At 42.9% G+C, this 23778-nt stretch overlaps 1 protein-coding gene across 6 annotated transcripts; it reads left to right on the top strand.

The window, feature by feature from the left end:
* Window positions 1-19: 19 nt before the first annotated feature.
* KLHL15 (kelch like family member 15) lies at window positions 20-23743 on the top strand. Of its 6 annotated transcripts, XM_015885710.2 has the most exons (5): window positions 20-591; window positions 2033-2128; window positions 10360-11071; window positions 16201-16374; window positions 16493-16847. In XM_015885710.2, exons 3-5 carry the CDS (start codon window positions 10367-10369, stop codon window positions 16721-16723), a joined length of 1110 nt encoding a protein of 369 aa, XP_015741196.1. In that variant the 5' UTR covers window positions 20-591; window positions 2033-2128; window positions 10360-10366; the 3' UTR covers window positions 16724-16847. The 6 variants fall into 6 exon arrangements, with proteins under 6 accessions (XP_015741196.1, XP_015741170.1, XP_015741150.1 ...); XM_015885684.2 differs by having other exon boundaries at window positions 20-587; window positions 16201-17310; XM_015885664.2 differs by having other exon boundaries at window positions 404-591; window positions 16201-23743.
* Window positions 23744-23778: the final 35 nt, after the last annotated feature.

The following is a 23778-nucleotide window of genomic DNA, read 5'->3' as shown; positions in this document are numbered from 1 at the left end:
CTCGTAGCCGCCCTCAGTCCCGCCGCGAGGCGACAGCGGCTCAGGCGCGGCAATGGGCAGCCCCGGGTGATGCAACCGGAGCCGTCATGGAAGCGGGGCTGTGCGCATGCGCCTTGCGGCCGCCGCGGGGTAACGGCGGAGGGTTGTAGGGGTGGTGTGTGTGTGGCTGTGGGTAATGGCTGCCGGGGGAGCGCTGCCTTCGTGTGGGCCCTGGTGGCGCAGTGGTTAAGGACGCCGCTTTGCAACAGCGGAGGCTCTGGGTTCGAATCCCCCCTGTGGCGCAAGTGGTAGACGTGCCCACGCTCTGCTACACAGGAGACTCGAATCCCAGGGGTTTGGACTCTCGATGATCTCTAAGGTCCCTTCCAACCCGCATGATACTATGATACTGTGATACTATGACGGGGGCTGCCTCTCACAATGGCAGGCTGCACGGGCGCGGGGTCACCGCCCGCTGCTGAGTCGCAGTAGCTGCGGTGGGAGGATCAGCATGAGGCGCTCCCTGCCCCAACGCGGGAGGCTTCGGGCTGTGCTGGTGGATGTGAGGACGCCGGCGCTTGTCGATGCGTGTCTAACAGCATGGAAACGTAGGTGTGTTGGGGGGTTTGAGCGGTGTGGTGCAGGCAGGAGAAGGGGTGAAGTTAAGGCAGCGTGTGCCTGTATGTACTGCAAGTGAGCATCAATGGTGGCCATCAGCTTATTGGCACTAATGGTAAATGCCGCTGTACATGTGTTAGCCATCTCCGCTGGCCATAGGCCTTGCCATAGTTAGTGTGTCCTCTGTGTTGTCTAAAGCCCAACACAAGCAGCCTGAGTCTTTGATTGCAGACAACTAGCACCTGTTGTTTTCAGAGTCAGCTGAGCCTTGCATTCCTTAAAAACCAAGTAAAATCGCCAATACACTGATGACACACAGTCTGGAGACCAAGGTCCAAATTCACAACCCTCCCCCGTGAGAAACTGAACTGATTCCTCCTCTGTGGAAAAGCCTTAGAAGACATTGTTGCCAACTAGATTTCTTTGATCAGAGCAACTGCTTTCAATACAAGTAACCAACTGCATCACATGCATTCACATTCTTCAGCAGTGTTTTTGCCGGCTAGAAAGTGTGGAGCTTCACAGATTTTGCCTGACTACTCAGGTCCAAGCAGTAATTCCCAAGCACCCAGCAATATGATTGGTGGAAATGTGTGCCAAACCAGTATGTCTGGTTTAACAAGACTCGTCACTTCCCACTTCCACAAATGCCATTTCCATTCTTTCCTGATAGTATTTCCTGATACACCTATAGCAAATGCATGGCCAGCATTCTTGTTTTGAAGGAAAGGATACAAGAATGTGGTAATAAACCACAACGATGTTGCTAGTGACTGAATACATCTTCCTACCAAATCATTTTGCACGTTTGGTCTTGAAAATAAATGTTCATTTCTAATCTTCCATTAGACTATGTGATGTTGTACGATTTTTGTATAAAATATCTTGCTTCTGAGAAAACCATATATGCTTACGACCAAGATAGACAGAGCAAGCATGGAGAATATGATGCAATACTCGAATGTGGTTGCCTCAGCATGAGGCACGTATGATCACTGATGGAAATGAGCTGAAAATACTGGATTCTGTAGGTACTTACTGCTGTAATTATGCAATAACACAGCACAGTATAGGGTTATAGAAACAGTTGTTGCAGCAGCCTGTAGAAATGATTTACTCTTTCCCAATAAGTGTCAGAAATCTGAAGAAATACACTATTATTATGTTTAACAATGAAATTGTCTGCTTTACACCTTCTGTCTTATTATTTTGCTTTACTGTACTGAGTAATGTTTGTAGCATGAAGAAAAATGCAAGACTAAAGACTGTCTAGGACCTAAGTTTAACAGCCCTGTAGTTTTAATTAGGAGATTGAAACCTTCAGTACAAGTAAATTATTCAGTATGGAGGAGTCACTTTTATTTATGCTCTTAAATGCTGTCACAGCTGATGCATGGTTGTGTTTGTTTATAGTTTTCTCTTTGTTTTTTACTAGGTTTGAATCCATTTCTGCTGCAGTGTGTAGGAGCAACTTGAAGATCATCTTACACCTCAGCTTACCACAAACTGCAAACAGCAAAATGACAGTCAGGTAAAACCAGAACAGCCCTGCCAGTCTTTTTTATCCTTATTGACTTACACAGGTTGAAAGTCTGAAGAATGAAGTGTGATGTTTTGTTGCGTTGATTCTGTATGTGAGAAATAGATTTTCTGCTCTAGATTCTTTTCGCCAGATCACAAGATGTCAGTGGTGTGTGCTCGGTTTGGCAGAAGACAGACCCAGTGAGTAAAGGAGAACATTTTTAATGCTCTTTTTGCAGGGTCTGCTGTGATAGGAAAAGGGAAAATGGTTTTAAACTAAAATGGGAGATTAGGTTGGGTATAAGAAGAAAAACCTTTTTATAATAGGGGTAAGTGAAGCACTGAAACAGGTTGTCCAGCCCAGAGAGGTGGTAGATGGCCCATCCCAGGAGACAGAGAAGGTGAGGCTGAACAGGGCTCTGAGCACCTGATGTAGCTGTAGCTGTTCATTGCAGGGGAGTTGAACCAGACGTCCTTTAAAGGTCCCTTCCAACTCATTCGAATCACAGAATCACAGAATTGTAGGGGTTGGAAGGGACCTCTAGAGATCATCGAGTCCAACCCCCTGCCAAAGCAGGCTCCCTACACCACATCACACAGGTAGGTGTCCAGGCGGGTCTTGAATATCTCCAGAGAAGGAGACTCCACCACCTCCCTGGGCAGCCTGTTCCAGTGCTCCGTCACCCTCACTGTAAAGAAGTTCTTCCACACATTCGTGTGGAACTTCCTATGCTGTAGTTTCATCCCATTACCCCTAGTCCTGTCCCCACGCACTACTGAAAAGAGACCAGCCTCACCACTATGAAAGATCATTTAATTCCATGTCTTTCCTTTGGGACTTAGACAGGAACTGCTTTGATAATGGTCAGTTATATCACCTTGGTTGCACGAGTAACAGGTTTTGAAACAGCAACTGGGGAAATGGGGCAAATTTACTGTGTGAGTTAAGTGTAGGAGGTGGAGTGGTATGAAGCTGGCTGAGCAGAGAGAGGTCAGGTCACCTGTATGAAGGAGTCGGTGAATGGGAGCGGGTTGTTTGTAGTGTGGAGTAAGTAGGTGTGTAGGAGCCGTGGGAGGCAGTGGGAATAGCAGTGGGAATAGCAGTGGGTAGTCTTTTGTGAAGCTGTGCATGCAACAGCAGGTTCATTGTGTGAAGCAGTGAGAGGTGGGATAGACATTCAGATTGAGGGTGGCAGTCAGAGAGGAGTTATACTGTTTTAGAAATCAAGAATGGGATGGGGGTGGTAACGAGCAACTGCAAATAGACAGCGAAGGGGGTGGGAACGGCAATAATCAGGGAGAGGATGGCGGTGCACATCCCGTTATTTAAAGCAGTGAGTGACATAGCAGGCAGAGAGAAGTTTGAAGGAAGCAGGGACAGCCCAAAGCACCTCGTAGTTTCATATGGTGTCAGGACATTCTGTGATTAAGCACGTGAGGAGGTTGTTGGGTTGTTTTAGCTTTTGTCAGCCAGCAGCAAGCTACAGAAAGCAGGAGAAGCCTGTGCTAAGGCAGAGCCCCGCTCAGGACCGGGAGCTGCGTGTAGATGGTTGCTCAGCACAGCTGCCCTGAGCCGCCTGGTTCCGTGACCCGGTTCCCACAGCGGCTGGCAGGGCTGCCCGGGACAGGGAGGCAGCCGGGGTCAGCCGCTGCCTGTGGCTGCCAGGTGCGAGGGGGAGGAGCTCAGCCGGCTCCTGAGAGGGGCCGCTGCCGCTCGGAGCGGCTTTCCGTACCACGCTCGTTCCCGAGGGGAGCTGCGGTGCTGGCGCTGAAAGGGGCCGCTGCGAGCGGGAGGGCGAAACGACACGGTCAGCCCTAGAGCCGCCCGCGGACGAGCCAAGCAGATGACGCTCCTTGGGACCGCATTCCCGATCCCCAGCGGCGGCTGCTCCCGGTCCCCGGTGAGAGCCTTTCCCCCTCCAGGGGATCAGCCCGCGCGGGGCACGGCGAGGCCCGGGAGCGCCGCCGGGCGGGGGTGGGAGAGCGGTGCCGGGCCGGGGAGAGGCGGCACGGCCTGTACCGCTCGGGGCGCGGCCCCCCGCCGTCCCGGGCCCGCAGGTGGCGGCGGAAGTGACGGGCGGCGCGGGGCGCCCGCGGCGGGGGAACATGGCGCCAGCGGCCTCGCTGGGCAGCGCCGAAGGTAACGCGGCGGGGGGCGGCAGGGACCCCGGGGGCGAGGCCGGGCCCGGCCCGGCTGGGCTGGGCCGGGAGCTACGGTGCGCGGGCGTGCGCGGCGGGGGGCGGCTCCCCCGACCGCGGGCGGTGGGGAGGAGGAAGCCCAGGGTCCCCCCTCTTCCTCCTCCGTCTCCTCCTCCTCCTGTCGGCCGTGCCTCGGCTGCTGCCCCTCTGCTCAGCCCCCCCGCGCCTCCGGCTTTATGCTCCGTGCGGGGCTCCCTCTCCGTCGGCTCAGCGGGAGGAGCCGCGGTCCCGGCTCTGCCGCCGCCGAGAGGTAGGTGCAGCCGCCCCCGGGCCTCCCGTTTTCTCCCTTGGTTGGTCCGGCCTCCGCGGGAGAGCCGTGCGGGGCCGGGGGCGGCCGCTGAGGGCTCCCAGCCGCGCTGCTCCTCGGGGCTGCGGGCCGGTGTGGGCGCGTCAGTGGGCGAGCTGAAGTAGGTCAGTCACCGAGCGCCGGCCGCTGGCCATCGGCAGCGATCCCAATAGTAGTTTGAGAGGAGAAATAAGAATCGTTAGTGGAAGGAGCGGGCAGCCGCTCAGGGTTGGTCCTGATGTTTTGGCTCGTGTTGGTTAATTCGTAAACGTTGCTTAAAAACACGAAGCTTGTTGTTTGTTTATTTTTTTCCTTCCCCCTCCCGCCCCCCCCCCCCCTCCTTTCTGGTGTAGAAGAAGATTAGACATAGCCGTAAAACTGTTCCTCGATACAAAAGCAGCACCTGGCTGCAATTCTGCATGCTCTTTCTTGTGCCGTGTCGTAGAGATCGACTCTCAGAGGTGTAACCCGGGCAACTTGCACCGCCATTGCCCCCAATTCACACTCGGGTCCCTTCAGCACAGCACCCGCCGTGTCGGCATCCTCGCTGTGTTGTTCCTCCCAACATCCAGCCCATGAGTTTAATTTCCACCGCAAGTCCTATAAACTTTCCCACTGTCACTCATCTCCTTTCACTTTCCTTAATTACATCCTATGGCTGCTATGGATCTACACGTGCTGATTTGCCTTTCAGCAGGCAGAGCGGCGCTGGCTTGCTGCTGGGCTCACGCCGTGCGAGGTCGTTGTTATATCTATGGGAGCCTGCCAAGGGGAAGCTTTCTGTCTTTCTGACACAAATACAATGCCCGGTACTTGTGTGCAGTTTAATGCTGTGCTTGGACAAAGGGCACAATCTCTTTGAGGTGTATTTTGCTCAGAGGGCTACATAAAAGGTGACACTAAGTTAGCAATGAGCTTACCAATAGCAATGAGAAAGACATTGAGTTTTAGGGTGTAGTTGAAGTAAACCTAAAAGTAAAATGTAAACCTAAACTGTTGACAGCTAGAATTGTTTTTACTAAAATATCACTGCCTGCTCCTTACCATTTATTATTCTTAAAGCCCAAACATTCCTGTAAACGAATATAATTAGAGATTTTTTTGCAGCACCGTTTTCTTAATAAGTGTCTTGCAGTGAGAAATCAGTGGTATTAATAATCCTGGCATTTGATAAAGTTATGGTATAACATGCAAATATATGTAACAAAACGCTGACTCTTGGGGTAGGGTGGTCCTGTCGTGTCCTTTCATGTAAGTGGCCCAAGATTGGGTTGAGCTCCATGCAAGGAGTGTGGTTTTATGTACAGGTGGAGCTGTACTGATATTTTAGTCAAATGGTTCAGAGCTATTTTGATGTCTGTCAAGTGCACTTACGTCATCCACTTAATGCACATAATACTAAGAGAAACTAATGTATACCTTGTTACTGTTAATTTAGGAGAGAAGAGGCCCCATCTGGAGTACTGTGTCCAGGTGTGGAGCCCTCAGTACAAAAAAGACATGGAGATTTTGGAAAGGGTCCAGAGGCGAAAATGATCAGGGGCGGGGAGCACCTCCCTATGAGACAGCTGAGGGAGTTGGGCTTGTTCAGCCTGGAGTAAGAGAAGGTTGCGCGGGTGACCCTCATTGCAGCCTTTCAGTACCTGAAGGGAACTTACTCCCAGGAGGGAGTAAACTCTTCGAAAGGCGGACAATAGCAGGACACAGGGAAATGTTTTAAGTTAAAGAGGGAAGATGTAGGTTGGATGTTAGGGGAAGTCCACTAGGAGATACACTAATTGCATATCTAGCTGCATTCAGAGGCCCAGTGGTGAGTCTGAGTAACTAGAAATGTTTTGCTTGTATATATAGCATTTTCATATGTATGTGTGAAAACTGACTTTGGAAACGTTGTCCTGTTAGTGCAGGGAAGTGCTACTTTGAACAGTGTTTGGGTCAAAGAATTGAGCTCAAAGCAGCTTTTACTGTGTGTGGTGCTACAGAAAGCATATGTACCAGCTGTAAAATTTGCATTGAAATGCACGCATTGACAGATGAAAGGAATGGGATAGATGGAACAGACTTTTGGATTTTAAGCTGTATTTTAGAACTGTGATACCAAAGCACAACTCTGTATGTCTGGTGAAATAAATGAGTATTCCCTTAATTCATCCTCAGTAGTAGCTTGTGAGTTGAGCCTTCCTCTTTTCTGCTTGTGCCTCTAAGCCTCAGACACGCTGAGTAAAGAAGGTTCTCCTGTGTTGGCAAGAAAAACAGTGTGGAACAAGGTTTACAGACTTCTGTTACAACTGCAGAATAAAGATGAGAAATCGATGTTCCAAGAAGGAGCTTTTACAGCCTCAGTAGATGCTGTAATGCGCTGTGTGCTAAAAGAGGAAGAAATGTCAAGAAAAGCGAATAAGGTTAAGAGTATTTCTCGTTGGCTTTTTTTTCTTCCAGCAGAGAATCTTCCTTCCTGTACTGCATTATACCGATAGCTTCAGTATGCGCAGGACAATGCAGAACGCCAACTTAGATTTTTCTCTCCCCCCCCCTTCATTGTTTATAGGTTGGATTTTCTTTCTGTTCCAATTTTCTTACAGACTACCGTAGGCTTCCTTCAAATCAAGTGAGCTATTGTCATTTTGCACGGGTGGGAAAAGCTGTAACTCTTGAATTTGCATTTTTATTGAAAACAGGGGGGGAAAATGTTTACGTTATATCTTTCTGGAAATAAGCTGCAGCATTTGAATAGCGCATAGAATTACATCTAAGATGGAAAGTGTGTGGGAGGAATGAAGATAGCTATGCTTTAGAAAAATGGCTTCATTTGTGAGTATTTTGTTATGCTTTTCTATTATTTAAATGGCCGCACTGCCATTTGCTTTTGACTTAGTGTGGCAGCTTTAGAAATGAGGACTTCTCCCCCTTGGTCATAATATACATTTAACTGTTAAGTCTTCCAGTGTCTGTACTGTTTTAACCCCTTGTTAAAATAAACGTGCTCCGGCCCAATACATTCTTTAGTTGTAAAGAAAACTATAACTTCTTGATATAGTGTATGGTTTAGTACCAGTAAGTGGGAATGCATCATTAAGAGAAGGAGAGTATTCATTACACCACGTTGCTCGTAAGATTCTGAAACTTCTTTAGATGGCTCTTTGGCTCTTCTTAAGTAACCCACTGAAAGCAGCTTGATGTGTGTGATGAAACGTTTTGGTATTGGAAAATGGGGATTTATTAAAAATAATACAGGAGATGTTGGCGGGGGCGCAAGTGGTTAAGGATGCTGCTTGCAACACCAGAGAGCCCTGGGTTGAATCCCCAGGTGATGCATAGTAGTAGAAAGTGGCTGCCTCTGCTACACAGAGAGCTCGATCCTGGGGGGTTGGGACCTCGATGATCTGCTAAGGTCCCTTCCAACCCGCATGAGACTGTGAGACTGTGAGATGTGAAAAGAAGAATTAAATGACTTAAAGCTAAACAGTTTGTTTGAAAACATTTACTGAATATAATTCAGAGTGCTGATTTACCTGCCTCTGTTGTAGAATTTTGTGTCTGACATCCTGTTTTAATGTATTTTTTACCAAGTAATCGCCTTCAGGGAGAGTGGTGAGTGGAACCTAGAAAGTGTTCCTCAATGCAGGTAATCTAGCATTACTAGAGAGGTGTAGCCCTGAACAGGCGGCCCAGGAGTTGTGGATGCCCCGTACTGAGAGGTTCAAGCCAAGGTTTGCGGGGCCTGGGCAACCTGGATCAGTAAATTGTAATGTTTGGTGGCCCTGCCAGGCAGGGGGGTTGGAACTACATGATCCTTGAGGTCCCTTCCAACCCGGGTCATTCTGTAACGTCAGAGAGCAGGGAGTGGAAGGGGGGAATTGGAGATGTTCTAATGAAAGAAAAAATGCTAATATTACTGCTTGTCTTGTATTTGGTATCATACATTCTATTGGAAAGCACAAGCTTTATGCTTTCTCATCGCTTTGTTGCTTCTTTTTGAGACAGAGAATTCTTTCGTTGCCTGCTTTTATACAAGAATGATCAACAACTAAGAACAAGGTGTTTGGTTATTTTCCTTTCTGGTAGAAATATGCTGTGTTCAGGAGCAAGGGACTCAAAATGCATAGTTCTAGCGCAGTTTAAATTTTCTCTCTGTCTTCAGGGACATTGAGGGGAATATGCTACCATGGATACTGCTAAGAAAGTGATCGGATTGACAGCTTTGTCTCTTGCTACTGCCCTAACCTTGACGAGTTTGAGTTTTCTTGTCAGGCCTCGGTTTTCATATAGATTCATGACAATTCTACTGTCATCAGGCTTGGACAGTGTGTGTGTGGTGAGCGTTCCATGAGGTGTGGCTACCAGCACCCACTCACCTCTGTAGCTTTGCATGGTCAAGGAAAAAATTCCCTTTTTTCTTCCCAGGATGGGTGCAGATTGAAGCGAGGAGTTCATCATCTGCTTATGGAGTCCAATCAAATACACCTCAGTTACAATGGCAGCAGTTAGAATGTGGTACTGAGGAAGCAGGGTACAACATAATTGCTTTCTGAAGTTGTGAAACCTTGGCCAACTGGGTGTCCATGCTCTGTTTTAACGCTCTGTAGACACAAAAATTAACAGTTTGTAACATGTATTGATCTTAATGTAACTTGGCTTTGTGTGTGGGTTACCAGTAGCAGTATGCTGCTGCTTCAAACTGTTAACAGTCATGGGAGTGTCAGGGTTACGTATTAAAATGCACAAATAGAAATCTGAATGAATATTCCAGTGTGATTTGGAGCGGGGTAAAGATAAAAATGGCTGAGCCAGTTGTAATGGAGTATCAGTGCCAAAAGGGAAGGTGTTACCCTTCCACCGTTTTCCTGCTTATGTGTAATGTCCTGCCCTCTGTGTCAGATCTGTCCTGCTGCCAAACTCTATATTTGGTATTCCCCACAGTTTTATTCTCTGTCAGGTTTATGAGTTGAATGGGTTTTCCAGAACAGCCCAAGAAACCTATTATTAATATAATAAAGAAACCTATATTATTAATATTCACATGCTTAATAAACATTTAAGCTTCACCAAACTCAGTATGTAGAATATTATTTATTACCATGTAATCCTGTCAGTGCCTCCTATGGCCTTAGTGTTCAGCAGTTTGTAAATCTCATCACATAAATAATTCTCAGCATAAGACACTGTAAAATTGGACTGTATCATTATGAGAGAAATGAGACGCAAACTTGAATAATATCTCCATTCTGTTTCCTCACAATAACTTACGAGTAAACCAGCACACGTTTTAAATATACTACATTTTGTGGGGAATTATATTTTGTATGGACCTTCTGGAGTTTGCTTCTGAAGTGAAGGAAGTTCTGCTTCCTTTCTTAAACCTTTGATACTCAAGATGGGGTGTTTTATTACTTTCCTGAGATAACTTTAGAAAGATCGAGGAGGGAAGGGAGAAACCAGTGGCAAAGTTGGCATTGTATATGTATTATCCTAACCTCTGAGTAGTTTGAAAAGAGGAATCATTTTGGCCTTATTTCATAGTTATTCACGTTCATTACCTTTTCTTTAAACAAAGAGTACTTTGGGGTGGGAAATAACTAAAGTTTCAGTTTTAAGTCTCAAGTTGTTTTCTCTTCAGCTGAAAAATTAAGGATGGGGAAGACTTCTAAGTCTTGTTGAAAGTAACTTCAGTTTGCATTTATCTGATCGGAAAGAGCTTGTGATATTTTCAATACTAGAAATAATTTATTTTTATTTTTATTTTATTTTTTCCTCAGGTGATTCATGGCAGGGGACGTGGAAGGGTTTAGCTCCTCCATCCATGACACCAGTGTCTCTGCTGGATTCAGAGCACTGTATGAGGAGGGATTGCTCCTTGATGTCACACTTGTCATTGAAGACCACCAATTTCAGGCTCATAAAGCACTGCTTGCCACCCAGAGCGATTACTTCAGGATTATGTTCACAGCTGACATGCGAGAACGAGATCAGGACAAAATCCATTTGAAAGGTCTGACAGCTACAGGCTTCAGCCATGTCCTCCAATTCATGTATTACGGAACTATTGAACTGAGTATGAACACTGTTCATGAAATCCTTCAGGCTGCCATGTATGTCCAGCTTATAGAGGTGGTAAAATTTTGCTGCTCTTTTCTCTTAGCTAAAATCTGCCTAGAAAACTGTGCTGAAATTATGAGACTTCTGGATGATTTTGGTGTAAACATCGAAGGAGTCAGGGAAAAATTGGACTCTTTCCTGCTAGAGAATTTTGTGCCGCTCATGTCCAGACCTGACTTCCTTTCATATCTGAGCTTTGAAAAGCTCATGTCTTACTTGGATAATGATCATCTGAGCAGGTTTCCAGAGATAGAGCTGTATGAAGCTGTTCAGGCCTGGCTGCGCCATGATAGAAGACGCTGGAGGCATACGGACACCATCATTCAGAACATCAGGTTTTGTTTGATGACACCATCCAGTGTTTTTGAGAAGGTTGGTGCATTTGAAAAGCAGTAGGCAGAATTCATCATTTAGCTAGGGCAGCATGTTGTTAAACAGATAAGATTCCCAGTCCTGTTAGGAGGAGCAGTAGACCCGTAGAAAACAAGCGTCTAGAAGTAATGCCATCTGATTGTTAGGCAATAGTATGTACAGTGGATGGAGGTTACAACAGGTAGGTTGTAACACATGTGTTTAAGTAACTTCGTATGGAAAGGACATCTTAAAACAAGGTCACGTATCAGGTTTTATTTCAGTCATTCTTTGTTTTCTGCAAGTTGTTTCTTGCTTCCCAGAGATTTTGTAGAGCATATATCATGACAGATGTTACTGATATAATCAAAACATGCTGACTGTAGATCTTGTGTCTTTTAAGTACGTTTTTCTTCTTTACAAATGAAAGTTGACATCTGCTGTTAAACCTGCAGTGTTTTTGTTTTTATTGTATCTTCAGTACTTGTGCTATTACAAAGCAGTTAGAAATTAGCCCTGATCCTGAAAAGTTAGACGTCCATTTGATTTTACTCAAGGCATATAATACGATCAGAAGTGTTTGACAGTGTGGAATGTAATGACTTACTTTAAATAACAGAGGAGTCTTTGTAAGAGGTGATAAAAAATTCAACTCATGATTGTATGTGTTAAGAGGTTAAATGAGAACTTGCTTTTTCTACTGTTCTGTTGAAGAATAGACAAAAAATGTTGCTCTCTGGTTTGTGAGAAACTTGGGAACATCTGACATGGGTAGAGAACTACAAAGCTTGTAAGCCACTTGCACAGGCTACTAACTGTAATACTAACTGTATTCAAGTTAGGAGTTGTTCAGCTTGTGCTGTTATGTTATGTCGTTGTTATTAATCTTGTGTGTTCAGGTGAACTTTTAAATTCTGTATTTTCCACCTCTTGGTGAAGTAGTAGGATTTAATGCCCTGTGTATTTTGTTGGGCTACTTACCATTATTTTCATACATTTTTGGTATCTATACACAGATAAGACTGTATTATAATTATAAAAGCTATTAATTATTTGAGACTGAGTTATTACATTCTTTTTTTCTTTTTTTTTTTTTTAACTTTTTGTGTGCGTGTGGATTGAGTAGACTTAATTTCCATTGACAACCCTTTATTAGCCTGTGGACATAAAATAAATCTAATTACCTAGAATTGTTTTAGAACACTAACGTGATGTTTATATCGTGTTAGAAATGATTCCTAGGATTCCTAGTAGGAGCTGGAATCTGCAAGATGCTGTGTAGTGTCTTGCTTGTAATAAAACTTTGACTTCATTGCATAATTTAAGGTCTTCATTAGGAAAACCGATGTCATCAGATATTCTTATAGTCAATCTAATAGGTTAAATTCATGTGAAAGAGTCTATTTCAGTTCTTTGAATTTTTGGAATAGAAGTTCAAGTATCAAACTGTTTTCAGTGAAATTTCTGCAAGCGCAAGTGATAGAATGGGTGTTGTGCTTTTTTAGGGTTCTATTTAGGTGTAACTTCTGAAGTTGGTTTTGGTATCACTGATGTCTATTCTGCACACAGAGCTTCTTGCAGTTTCTCTTGGCAGCTACAAGCAGCTATGACATAAGGAGAGATGTCTTTTTCAGCATCCCAGGCTACATGGTCACCCGTAAAAACTTTTTCCTGTGAATGTCCTATCCATTAATTGCATGAGACAATGGAGTGAAACCAGTCCAGTTTCTACTGTGGGACTGTTCTACACTGAGCAGAGGGGAGTAGAATTAAACATGCATGTCATTTGGCACTGCAGCTAGGTTGAAGAGCGCTGAGTAACCCAGGATGACCAGTGACAAAGGACATCTGCAGTTGAAGCTAATGTAAAAACATGACCGTGCTTTTAAATTTTCCTTTATTTAATGAAAGAGCATGTTTGTTAACTGTTCTGTCAGTAACTTGAAGGAAACACATCCGTTTATGTAGAAAGGGGAAAATACTAGTCACAGTGCTTTTTTGGAGATCAGAGAACAGATAAGAATTCATCCTTTGCTGAAGCACAGAAACAAATCCTGTGTGAATATACCAAGTACAGTCTAAGGCTGACTTACAGTTGAGCAAACTGAATTACACTCAGTGACTTGTCATATGTATTCTTATGTAACCTTTCTAATAGGCATTTCTAAGATGCCTGTCATTATACTGGGACATAAATAACTTACATAACTTAATTTTACATGTCACAGAAAGGACACTTCTTGCATTTTAAGCCATTCTGTTTCTTACAGCATTTTTAAGAGAGATTTACAATCTAAGAGGGATGGCTTGTCTTTTTCAAAGGGAAGTGATGAGTGACTGGGTTAATACTTCAAGACTGACACGAACCTGGGATGCACAAGGGAAGGTGTAGCCTGTGTGCTTACTCTGAACTGCCCTGGAAGAACTGCCTCTTAGGTAGGAATAGGTACTTCTGTTGTTGCTTGGCCCTTAACATAGATGTGTGAGGAAAATGGAAGGATTTGGGGAAATGATTGAAAAAGAGAGTTTTATGGCTAGGAAGCACGTTTCACCGCACATGTTACATTGGTCTTATTCGAAACCTATCTACAGCTCTGTAAGTCTTGAGGAAAGTTGAGTTTCTCTCTCTGTTACTGTACCATGACCATGTTGTTCCTTTCTTTCATATTTTCATTAATCTTCATTTAGCTTCTGTGTATAACTCAGATGACAGTGTTGTTTCAAAACCCTTTGTCCTTAAAACTGGGAGTTTTTTCTAATACTTTTTGTGTAGGATTTGTTACAACTAGTTCATGCTGATTTATAAATTCCCAGTTTAAATCAGAGATGTATTAACCACTGGAAGTATCAACCTGTACTTCAGAGGTAGGATGAAATGCATATTAATAAGTCCATCTTTGAGTATGTGCTCAGCAGATCATCATTTTTGAAAGATGCCATAATTTTATGTCACTGTGATTTTGTCTTTAGAGATATTCAGCACTTGTTTTTCGGTGTTTTTCTCACCTCCATGTCTAGTGAATCATGTCGAATATTTTCTACAACTTCATGTGCTGAAGTTTAGAACAAGAAGTGCCTAGTGGTTAAGGTTAGGGGTTCCTACTTCTCTTAAATGGGCTCTGCACTTGGTATTTTTCTGTCTGTGGGTTATCGCTGACTTGGGTAGACTTGCTAGCAGTATTTATCTTTTGCTGAGCACCTTGATTCTGGTCTACAGATTGCTGGGTCTGTTCTGATTTGAGAGTTCTTTGCAGTTACATTCCAACTTGACTGTGACAGTTTCTCTTGTTGTTCCCTTTTATAAACTGGTGAAACACTGATTTTGATGGTATTGTCCTTGCTGCAGAGAGGCTACGTTGTTTTATCTTTTTATAGCTATGCTGACAAACAGAATAGCCCTTCCATGTCCTGTGCAGGTACTGACTGTTTTTCACATGTAAATAAAGATCCAGACTAGAAAAAGGAGAAGTTAAATACAGCAACTTGTCTGTAGTATCATGTATACTGACGTGTGGTTGCAGGTCAGCTTTGGTTGCTGCCATTGTAGAGACGTGTTTGACTTTTTCTATTTCACTTCAAAATTCTGTCAGTGTGTCAAAAGTTCAGTAATGTTTTTTGACAGGCTTATAATTACAATTTGAATAGGGCCAGAGATAAGTGGATATGAAAACAGTATGAACTGTAGGAAGGTTGATGAGTCTTTAGATTTCAGTCAGCATAATCCCTACTCAGATTTCTATTTGTTTTATTTATCTGCACGGAGGAGGAAGAATTCGCTCTCTAGAAACCTGATACAAGTACCTTTGTTCATTGAGAAGACATAGTATAATTTCTTTACTTAGAGGGTGGTGGGGCGCTGGCACAGCTGCCCAGAGAAGCTGTGGTGACCCATCCCTGGAGGCGCTCAAGGCCAGGTTGGATGGGGCCCTGGGCAGCTGAGCTGGTGGGGGGCAGCCCTGCCCATGGCAGGGGTTTTCATGGGGATTAAAAATGAAGTAGAGAAAATGCATTCCAGCTCCAATGTACTGTGGCTGGGTGGATGGCAACAGTCCAGTTTTATGTGAAAGATACTGAAAGCTGGGATCAAATCTGGTAGAGTATTTGTGCATTTGGCAATATTTAGCATTTTTTTGTTTGTTTTGGTTTTTGATTTGTTTTAGTGGTATAAGTCAGAATGCTGTGTGAGACAAGGCTGTCTGTACGGGAAGAGTGAAGCATTTTTGAAGAGAGTCACGTGGTAATCCATGACCTGTTTGGTGCTAGATAAATAAAAATGTTCAGAACATTCAAATCAGAGGATGTATTTTGGAATCATTGCAGGACCAGTTGGAGGAGCTCAAATTAGCTTAGGTAGTAGGTAGAGTCTTCTTAAGAAAATCTGAGCAGGCTTCTCGAATTGAAGACTGGTAGTGAGGTGTACTTGGCAGTAGTACAAAGGTTTTAAGTCTCACTTGGCAAGTAGGAGTTCAAACTTACCTCCACAATTTACCAATAAATTGCGCAAGCAAAGGAATGGTGATTGATATGTTTTCTTCTTGTATTAAAGGTATGTGTTAGTTTGAGGAGATGCACAGAGATTCAGCCTTGTAGAGTGAGGAATGTGATTGCAGGTTCTGAAGGAAGGGATTCTGAACCTTCCCTTTCCATCACAATTAAATAGACCTGTGAGCAGAGCGTAGTGTTTGGGAATACCTACTTGGGCTCTGTTGTGAGAATTCATTAGAATTCATTAGTCTAGAGTAGACTTAGGTAAATGCAGAATGGGTGTGCAGAATATCTTTACAAATCAGGAAAACAGTACACTTTTAACTTAGATGTTTCATTGATTAAGTAGAAGATGTAAAGAGGCTTTCTTGGGAAGAAGGAATAATGATTTTTTGGACTTGGGCGTTTCACCTGTGCATAATCCCTGCTTAAATTTTGTGTGTGAGTATTCCAGTGACAACATTAGCCACTGTGCTTTTAATCATTCAGTTGCCTCGTAGATTTTGAATAACTGTACGTTATCTTAAGCTTCCATACATGAATGCAATTGCTGTTGAGAATACCTGAGTTAAACTAAAACAAATTTTTAATTACACATAGCCATTTAGGTTTTCTGGATTGTTTCTCTTGGTCAGAATTTTAATATCTTTTAAATGTATTCATAGGTAAAAACATCAGAGTTTTACCGATACTCCCGGCAGCTGCGACATGAGGTTGACCAAGCCATGAATTACTTTCATAGCGTTCACCAGCAGCCTTTGATGGAAATGAAATCCAACAAAATTCGTTCTGCCAAACCCCAGACTGCCGTGTTTAGAGGAATGATAGGACACAGTATGGTAAACAGTAAAATTCTTCTCTTGCACAAACCGAGGGTATGGTGGGAACTAGAGGGTCCTCAAGTACCTTTACGACCAGACTGCCTTGCCATTGTGAATAACTTTGTGTTCCTGTTAGGTGGGGAAGAACTGGGGCCAGACGGTGAGTTTCATGCTTCATCCAAAGTGTTTAGATATGACCCAAGACAGAACACTTGGTTACGAATGGCAGACATGTCTGTCCCGCGTTCCGAGTTTGCTGTTGGAGTTATTGGGAGGTACGTTTATGCAGTGGCTGGGAGAACCAGGGATGAAACCTTTTATTCAACTGAACGGTATGATATTACTGAAGATAAGTGGGAGTTTGTAGATCCCTATCCAGTCAATAAATATGGACATGAAGGAACTGTCCTGGGTAACAAGTTGTATATCACCGGTGGAATTACGTCATCTTCAACTTCTAAGCAAGTGTGTGTATTTGATCCCAGTAAAGAAGGGACAGTAGAGCAGCGAACAAGGAGGACTCAAGTGGTCACTAACTGTTGGGAGAACAAATGCAAAATGAATTATGCAAGATGCTTTCACAAAATGATTTCTTATAATGGTAAGCTTTATGTCTTTGGTGGTGTCTGTGTGATCCTCAGGGCCTCCTTTGAATCTCAAGGGTGTCCATCTACAGAGGTTTATGACCCTGATACTGATCAGTGGACTATATTGGCTTCTATGCCGATTGGTAGGAGTGGTCATGGTGTAGCTGTTCTGGACAAACAGATAATGGTTCTTGGAGGCCTCTGTTACAATGGTCATTACAGTGACTCAATTCTCACCTTTGATCCAGAGGAAAACAAGTGGAAAGAGGATGAATACCCAAGGATGCCCTGTAAGCTGGATGGCTTACAGGTCTGCAGCTTGCACTTCCCTGAATATGTTTTGGAACACGTTAGACGTTGCAGCTGAAACAGAATAAACACACGCGGTGAAGTATGAAAAGCTGAATCTTATTTGTCAGAAAAAAAGTAGTAGATCATTCCGAAAGTAATGCCTCCCATTTATTTCCATGGAAAGTACAACATTTACAAGGAGCACAGTAACAGTCCTTGATTGAGCAAGTTCTTGGCTGCAAAACACTATTTTTCACCATAGTCACCATTGTGGGCTATGCATTCTCGACAGTAATGAACAAGAGCCTGCCTGCTGTGCTTAGGAAAATCTGCTCCAGCGGAGGTGACCCACTGTTCCATGGCAGCTGTGATGGCGCAGTTCATAGGAAAGTGTTGTCCATGCAGTCTGTCTTTCATTGGTTTGAACGCATGGAAGTTGGAAGGCCCCAAGTCCAGATAATAGGATTGGATGTGGTGGAACAATCCAGCCTGGATTGGCAGCATGATCCATGGTCTTCATGCTAGTATGGGGCATGGAGTTACCGTGTTACAGGAGAAAGGCTGTCTTCTTTTTAGGTTTGTGTTGCATCCTGTCTATCAGCTAATTGTCATGGCAACAGCTTTGCACTGCAGGTGTTTGATACATACCAAGCACACCCCAAAAAGTCATAAAGTGTTATTTGTTGATCTTTTACAGCCTGACTGTGGAAGTTTGAGCCTTCAGCTTTATCAGTGTCATGATGGAGTGGTCAAAGTGGATGGTTTATCTGGGTTTCAGGAAATCCAGAAAGACTGCTGCTTTCCTATCCCAAAAGACCGTGCAAATATTTTGCCTGCTGAGGGCTGCATCCTGAACTTTTCCTTTGAGGAATTCACGCTCAATGAACTGCTGTTTTTGACACTGGCTCAAAATTTTGGCAGCAAATCTCATCACCAATAGTGACGCGATCCAGAAAACCATCACTTTCAGCCTTGCGTTGGATTCCTGGTCATAACTCACTGATTCACACAGATGGTTTGATGCTCCTCATTTCATGACGTGACAGCTGTGTACAGCCATCTGGAACGTAGCTTGTCTTTCACATCGCTTACCACTGCTGAAACACACCACCCACTGCCTCGCTGTGCTCACATCCACTGTTGATCTCCAGAAATGTTCAGCACGTGTCAGTGAATGCCAATGGGTGCAATTGTTTCCTGTTTTGTTGGAGGAATTCCAATCACATGCACTTCACACCCACTTCCTCAGGCTGCCCCTCTGCTGCCATCTGTCACGATGGACTATTGGAGGGAAAGCGCAACCTCTAGTGCTGTACCACCGCCATCTGCCTCCAACATTGTTGTCCAATGTAAAACAGCAGGAGGCATTACTTTTGGAGCAGCTAACATACAATCTAATTTAATTCCTTCAGAGACATTAGCATGTTGTGTGCTAAATGATTAAGAGAAACAGGATATACAGGGAGAATATTTACCAAGTTTATTAGAAAAGCCAATAGTTGGTCTGATATTGTAAAAGTTGTGGGATTTTTTGTTTGTTTTAACAAATGCAGTTGTAAACAGGGGGAAGAAAAGATATATTTTTGGGGGTGTGCTTATTCTTTTAATAGCATTTCATGTCCATAACAGTTTGATAATTTTTGGTTTTGTTTTGTTTTTCTGTTTGTTTTCCTATGGCTATGGTACCAGATTTCTTCTGAAATCAATTGAATTTAACAAAACATTTGTGGAAGGAAGAAGGGCCTGATTCTCTTTTTTTAATTGAGCATCAAAGTAGAAACTCATCAGCTGTTGTAGGATACAAATAAGTTTAAAAGAGCAAAACTAAAACCATTTTTGTGTCTCATGTTGTGTTTGGATGCTCTTCCTATTCACTGCAAGATATTCTCACATCTGCAAGGTGTTTCTGTTTCCCCTTAAATACTGTTAAGTATAACCTCAATCTCTTTGCATGTGTTTTTTTTTCCAAGTTTTGTATATTAGTACTAGTGAATCTGCCAAAATGTGAATTACACGTTTTCTACTGAATTGAAAAAACTTTAACTTTTTAAAAATATTATTATTTAAAAGACTATTTCTGTGCTGCCTTCTGTTGTCTGCATTATGTTTGTTGGTAAGTAAAGTATGTACATACACATAAATATACACTGTAAAAAAGAATCATCTTTTTACATGCAGCTGTATTTGAACCAGTGCACAAATTCAGCCATATCTGTTAAATTTAAGGTGTAGTTTTATCCATTAGTGAACTAAATAAGTCAGAGTTCTTACGTAACTGGAAGCCTCATTTGGTATCAAAATATCACATACTGATTGATTCAGTAACTTTACAATCCTGATACTGATTTTACGTAATGAACTGTTAATAATTTGTTGTTTTATAAATTATTTAAAAAAAACTAAATGCATCTTACCTGAGTTTGTTTTATGTGTGAATGTGCTACCAGTCTTCTTTTTTATCAAAATGGAAAATGTCAGTAAGTAAATGCTCACCAGCACTGCTTTGACCCACAGTTGTTTTCAGAACTGGATGTACTCTATAGTGTATACTGAGCAGTAGCTTTGCTTGTAAATCTTTTATTAATAGTATTCTGGGGTTTGTTTGTTTTTTGTTTTAATTCTTGGCTGCTATGAACTACTGTGTTTTGAGTTAGGAGGTTGGATGGCTACTACCGTTTATGTTTCTACAGGAAAAATAGCAACCTTCATAGCTGTAGCTACTGACCTTATAGTGCCTGAAATGAAATGTGCTGTTCCTGAGGGCTTTTAATAACTCCATTGTGTTAACTTGCAGATATTCTTGACAATATATCGGTAAGAATGATTTGCCAAGGTATAAATGATGACAATTAATTCTTACTTTCCTAAATGTTGTGAAAACAATCACTTCTAGAATCTGAAGGAGAAATGTGGGTAACTCAAAGGCTTACATTTAATTCAGGAGCGTAGGGACAAAATGCTGAAACACGCACTTGCATCTTTACTAAAGTCTTATGCTACTTTGTTTTTCTCCAAGCAGCAGGCTTAGCAATGCAAATCCACTTTATTTAGCATCTTCCAATTAGAAATCACCGTAGAAGAAGAATGTACTGTACTCAGGGAGTTCAAAAGAATGCACTTGCAGAGGGACCAAAATCACTGCAAAATCCCATGTTAAAAATAACACCGACTTACCCAAACTAATTTTTAAGTCATCAATGAGGATGCTGTACATGTTGTTGTAACTTCTATATAATTCGTGATGTCTTTGTAGTAATTGTGTTCCAGGTTGAGATGTGATAATCTAAATCAGATCAGTAGTTCTTTTTTTCTTAAAAGTGATTTATTGAGCATTTTCTTCAACAGTTTTAACAGAAAGGGAGAATTTATGCCATCGTAGCTGTGTTAGTAAGTCATCTATGCTGGTAGTGACTGGACCAAACACTGATCTTCAGCCTTCCAGTGCAGACTAAGGCTTGCTTTTAAATTTAAGTCTTCACTGAGTGAGAAATATAATTTACTTTCTTAGTGGTTCCACTTAAACCCAACTGCATTTACACTAAAACCTCAGTTCTACTGTGAGACTTGTGTGTACGTTGCCCTTTGTAGGTGCAGAGATGACCTGATTCCTGTAGGTGCTGGCTGTGTGCAAGTAAAAAGGTTCTTCTGTACCTATTTCAGAGAATATTAGGGCACAAAAAAAAACAAAAAAAACCCCACCACCTTTTCTTCGCTATTCTTTTTTTGTCACAGCCTCATTTCTTAATAAATGTATGGGGCAGCAGAAATCTAATCCTGCTTCAGTAAGCTTCAAGGTACTTAATATGTAGCTCACTCTGAAAGTAATACCTCCTATTTATTTTCATGGAAACTACAACATGTACAAAGAGCACAGTAACACTTAGAGCAAATTCTCAGCTACAAAACACTATGTTTTACCACAGTTGCCACCATTAGCTGTGCATTCTCAGCAGTAATGAACAAGAGCATGCATGCCATGATTGTAAAAATCGGTAGCAGCGAAGGTGACCCACTGTTCCTCAGCTACTATGATGCAGCATTGAAAATGTTGCCTACACAGTCCTTCTTTCATCAGCTTGAACAGAGGGAAATCAGAAGGCCCCAAATCCAGACTATGTGGGAGGTGTGGTAGGACAGTCCAGTCAAGACTGGCAGTGTGATCCATGGTCTTCAAACAGTCATCATGTAACAGGAGAAAGGTTGTCTTTGTCTCTGGCCTGACTCTGGAAGTTGGAGCCTTCAGCTTAGTCAGCATCATAATGCATGGGTCAGAGTTGATGGTTTGTGCAGGATCCAGGAAATCTGGATGGATCGCACCTTTCCTATCCCAAAAGACGTTACTGTGCCTGCTGAGAGCTCTCTTGACTTTTTCTTTGATGGGGAATTCACATCTTGCTGCTCCAAGGACTGCATTTTTGACTCTGTCTCTCAGTGCAGACACCGCATCTCATCACTGGTAATGGCGTGGTCTAGGAAACTGTCACCTTCAGCCTCACATTGGTTCTGTAGGTCCTGACAAACTTCCATACAGTGTTCTTTCTGTTCCTATGTGAAGCATTTATGGCACCAACCTGGTGCAAACTCTGATATTTCAACCTTATTTCTAACACATTGAAGCAGATACTTATTCTTTACAGCTTCCTGATTATAATCTGTAGATTGACTTGGGTGAGTTTTGTAGTGTGACATCTATGTGTAGCCATCCAGAATGTGGCTTGTCTTCCATGTCACTGTCACCACTGCTGAAACACACCACCTACCACTTCACTGTGCTCACACCCACTGTTGGACCTCCAGAAACGTTCTGCAAGTGTTGTACATCAGTGGGTGCCATTTTTCCACATGAAGGAATTGAGTTCCACACCATTATTTCAACTGTACTTCCATCTCTAATGTTGTAAGGCAACATAATAAAACAGGAGGCATTACTTTTGGAACAGCCCTTGTAACATACGGTTTTTTACTACAAGGGCTTGTCTGAGAAATGGATGTGGTTCTGGGAATCTGGTCTTCCATGATTCGAGTGTAGTAAATGGATGTCACTTAAGACTTAATTAGAAATCTTGGTAAGGATGGAAGTGTTTCAAGTTATTTTTCAGGTCTGTATTTAAGTAACTTCTGAGTTCTGTGGGCAAAGCAACTGCTAGTGAAGGCTTTGGTGTGTATTGATACTTGAAACATTAAGAACCAGATCATTTTTAGGTGCTCTACTTTTAAGTTCCTGTTTATCTCCAGCTGTCAAGATGTTGTTCAGGTCTGTGAAATTCTGGCTTGAACAGTTGGAGCCTCCATGTAGTCATGCCTTCAAGAAGCTGGCTGTAACCTTTTGAGCTTTAGAAACGATTGGAAATTGCTTGGGTTTATAATGGGAGTATGTGAGAATGTTTTGTTAATTCACATTTCTACCATGCTTTTATCGTTTCAAGCCTGAATTGGAGGTGTATGTTCTCTTTTCACTGTAGTGGAACTTGTGAGGCAGTTATTTTTGCTATGTTCTATGTCAGAGGGGTATTTTCTGCTTTATGTGAAAGTTTGGGACTGTTTGGCTTTAGTATTTACCTCCAGATTGTTGAGTTCAAATAAAAGCGAAAGCAATCTGGGTAAAAGGAGGGAGGATTTTAGAAGCACCTTTCACTTGTCAAGAAGGTAAGTCGCAATCTTTGACTGATCAGTTTGAGGGGGTTTTGTCTATTTCCACCCCATCCTTCATGCAGCACCTGCAAATCTGATCTTGCCTCGATATTTAAAACTCAATGTGTGACCTCCTTTAAGATTGCAAGTGTACTTGCCTTTCCTTAAGAAGGTGGACATAGTGAGTTACAGTCTAGTTTATTCATGCTTATAGCAAAAAATTAACGGCTTCACTTCTTAATTTAGCATCTAACTCCAGGAAGGGGTTTTGTTTCCAAATGGGCCAGGATGGATAAAAAGCACAGTGCTTCTGTGAGTTGGTTGAATGCTGCCTGTTGCCATTCAGCGTGCTGTTATCTCTGTTTTAACAGATAATTCTTTTCAGAATACTACGTAAGGAAAAAATAGCTTATTTTTTCCCCACGAGGTGTTGGCAGTGGTTTCACAGTGGGAGGAATTGGGCTGAAAAAAAAGACATCCTTTTGAAATTCTTTCTCCTTTGATTCAGCTGGAGGGAGGCAGTAATTTTTCAAAGGATCTGCTATTTCAGAAAGCTCTACCAGCGAGAGGGGCTAGTAGCTGTGTATCACATACCTGGCAGCCTGCTTTTGTTACCACCTTTGAAACATGCAGATGCCCCACTTTCTGCAGTGTGGTAGCAGACCTGTTCATACTAGTTCTAAGGTTCTGTGACTGTAATGTTTCTCCAGTCTCTGAGGTTTGCAGCCATTATTTCTTACAGACCTCCTGCTTTAGAAATGCAAGGGCTGCCTTTTTTTTCCTGCCGACAGTACGGTACATATTTGCGTCAGGAACGAAGCGCTGATGCTCAGGAAGTAAAGGATAACATTCAGCAGGTTCAAATGAGAGAACAAAAACACTGCTTAGCTCATTATGTCTATTCTTCTGTGAA

The sequence above is a fragment of the Coturnix japonica genome, chromosome 1 (genome assembly GCF_001577835.2).
Source record: "Coturnix japonica isolate 7356 chromosome 1, Coturnix japonica 2.1, whole genome shotgun sequence".
NCBI lineage: Eukaryota > Metazoa > Chordata > Aves > Galliformes > Phasianidae > Coturnix > Coturnix japonica.
This window is presented reverse-complemented; position numbering and strand designations above follow the sequence as displayed.

Bases quoted from the DNA above. Each gene is read 5' to 3' on its own strand.
- KLHL15 (XM_015885664.2), top strand. From the start codon at position 10,367: ATGGCAGGGGACGTGGAAGGGTTTAGCTCCTCCATCCATGACACCAGT. The intron at 11,072-16,200 runs GTTGGTGCATTT...ATGTATTCATAG, and splicing joins CATCCAGTGTTTTTGAGAAG to GTAAAAACATCAGAGTTTTA.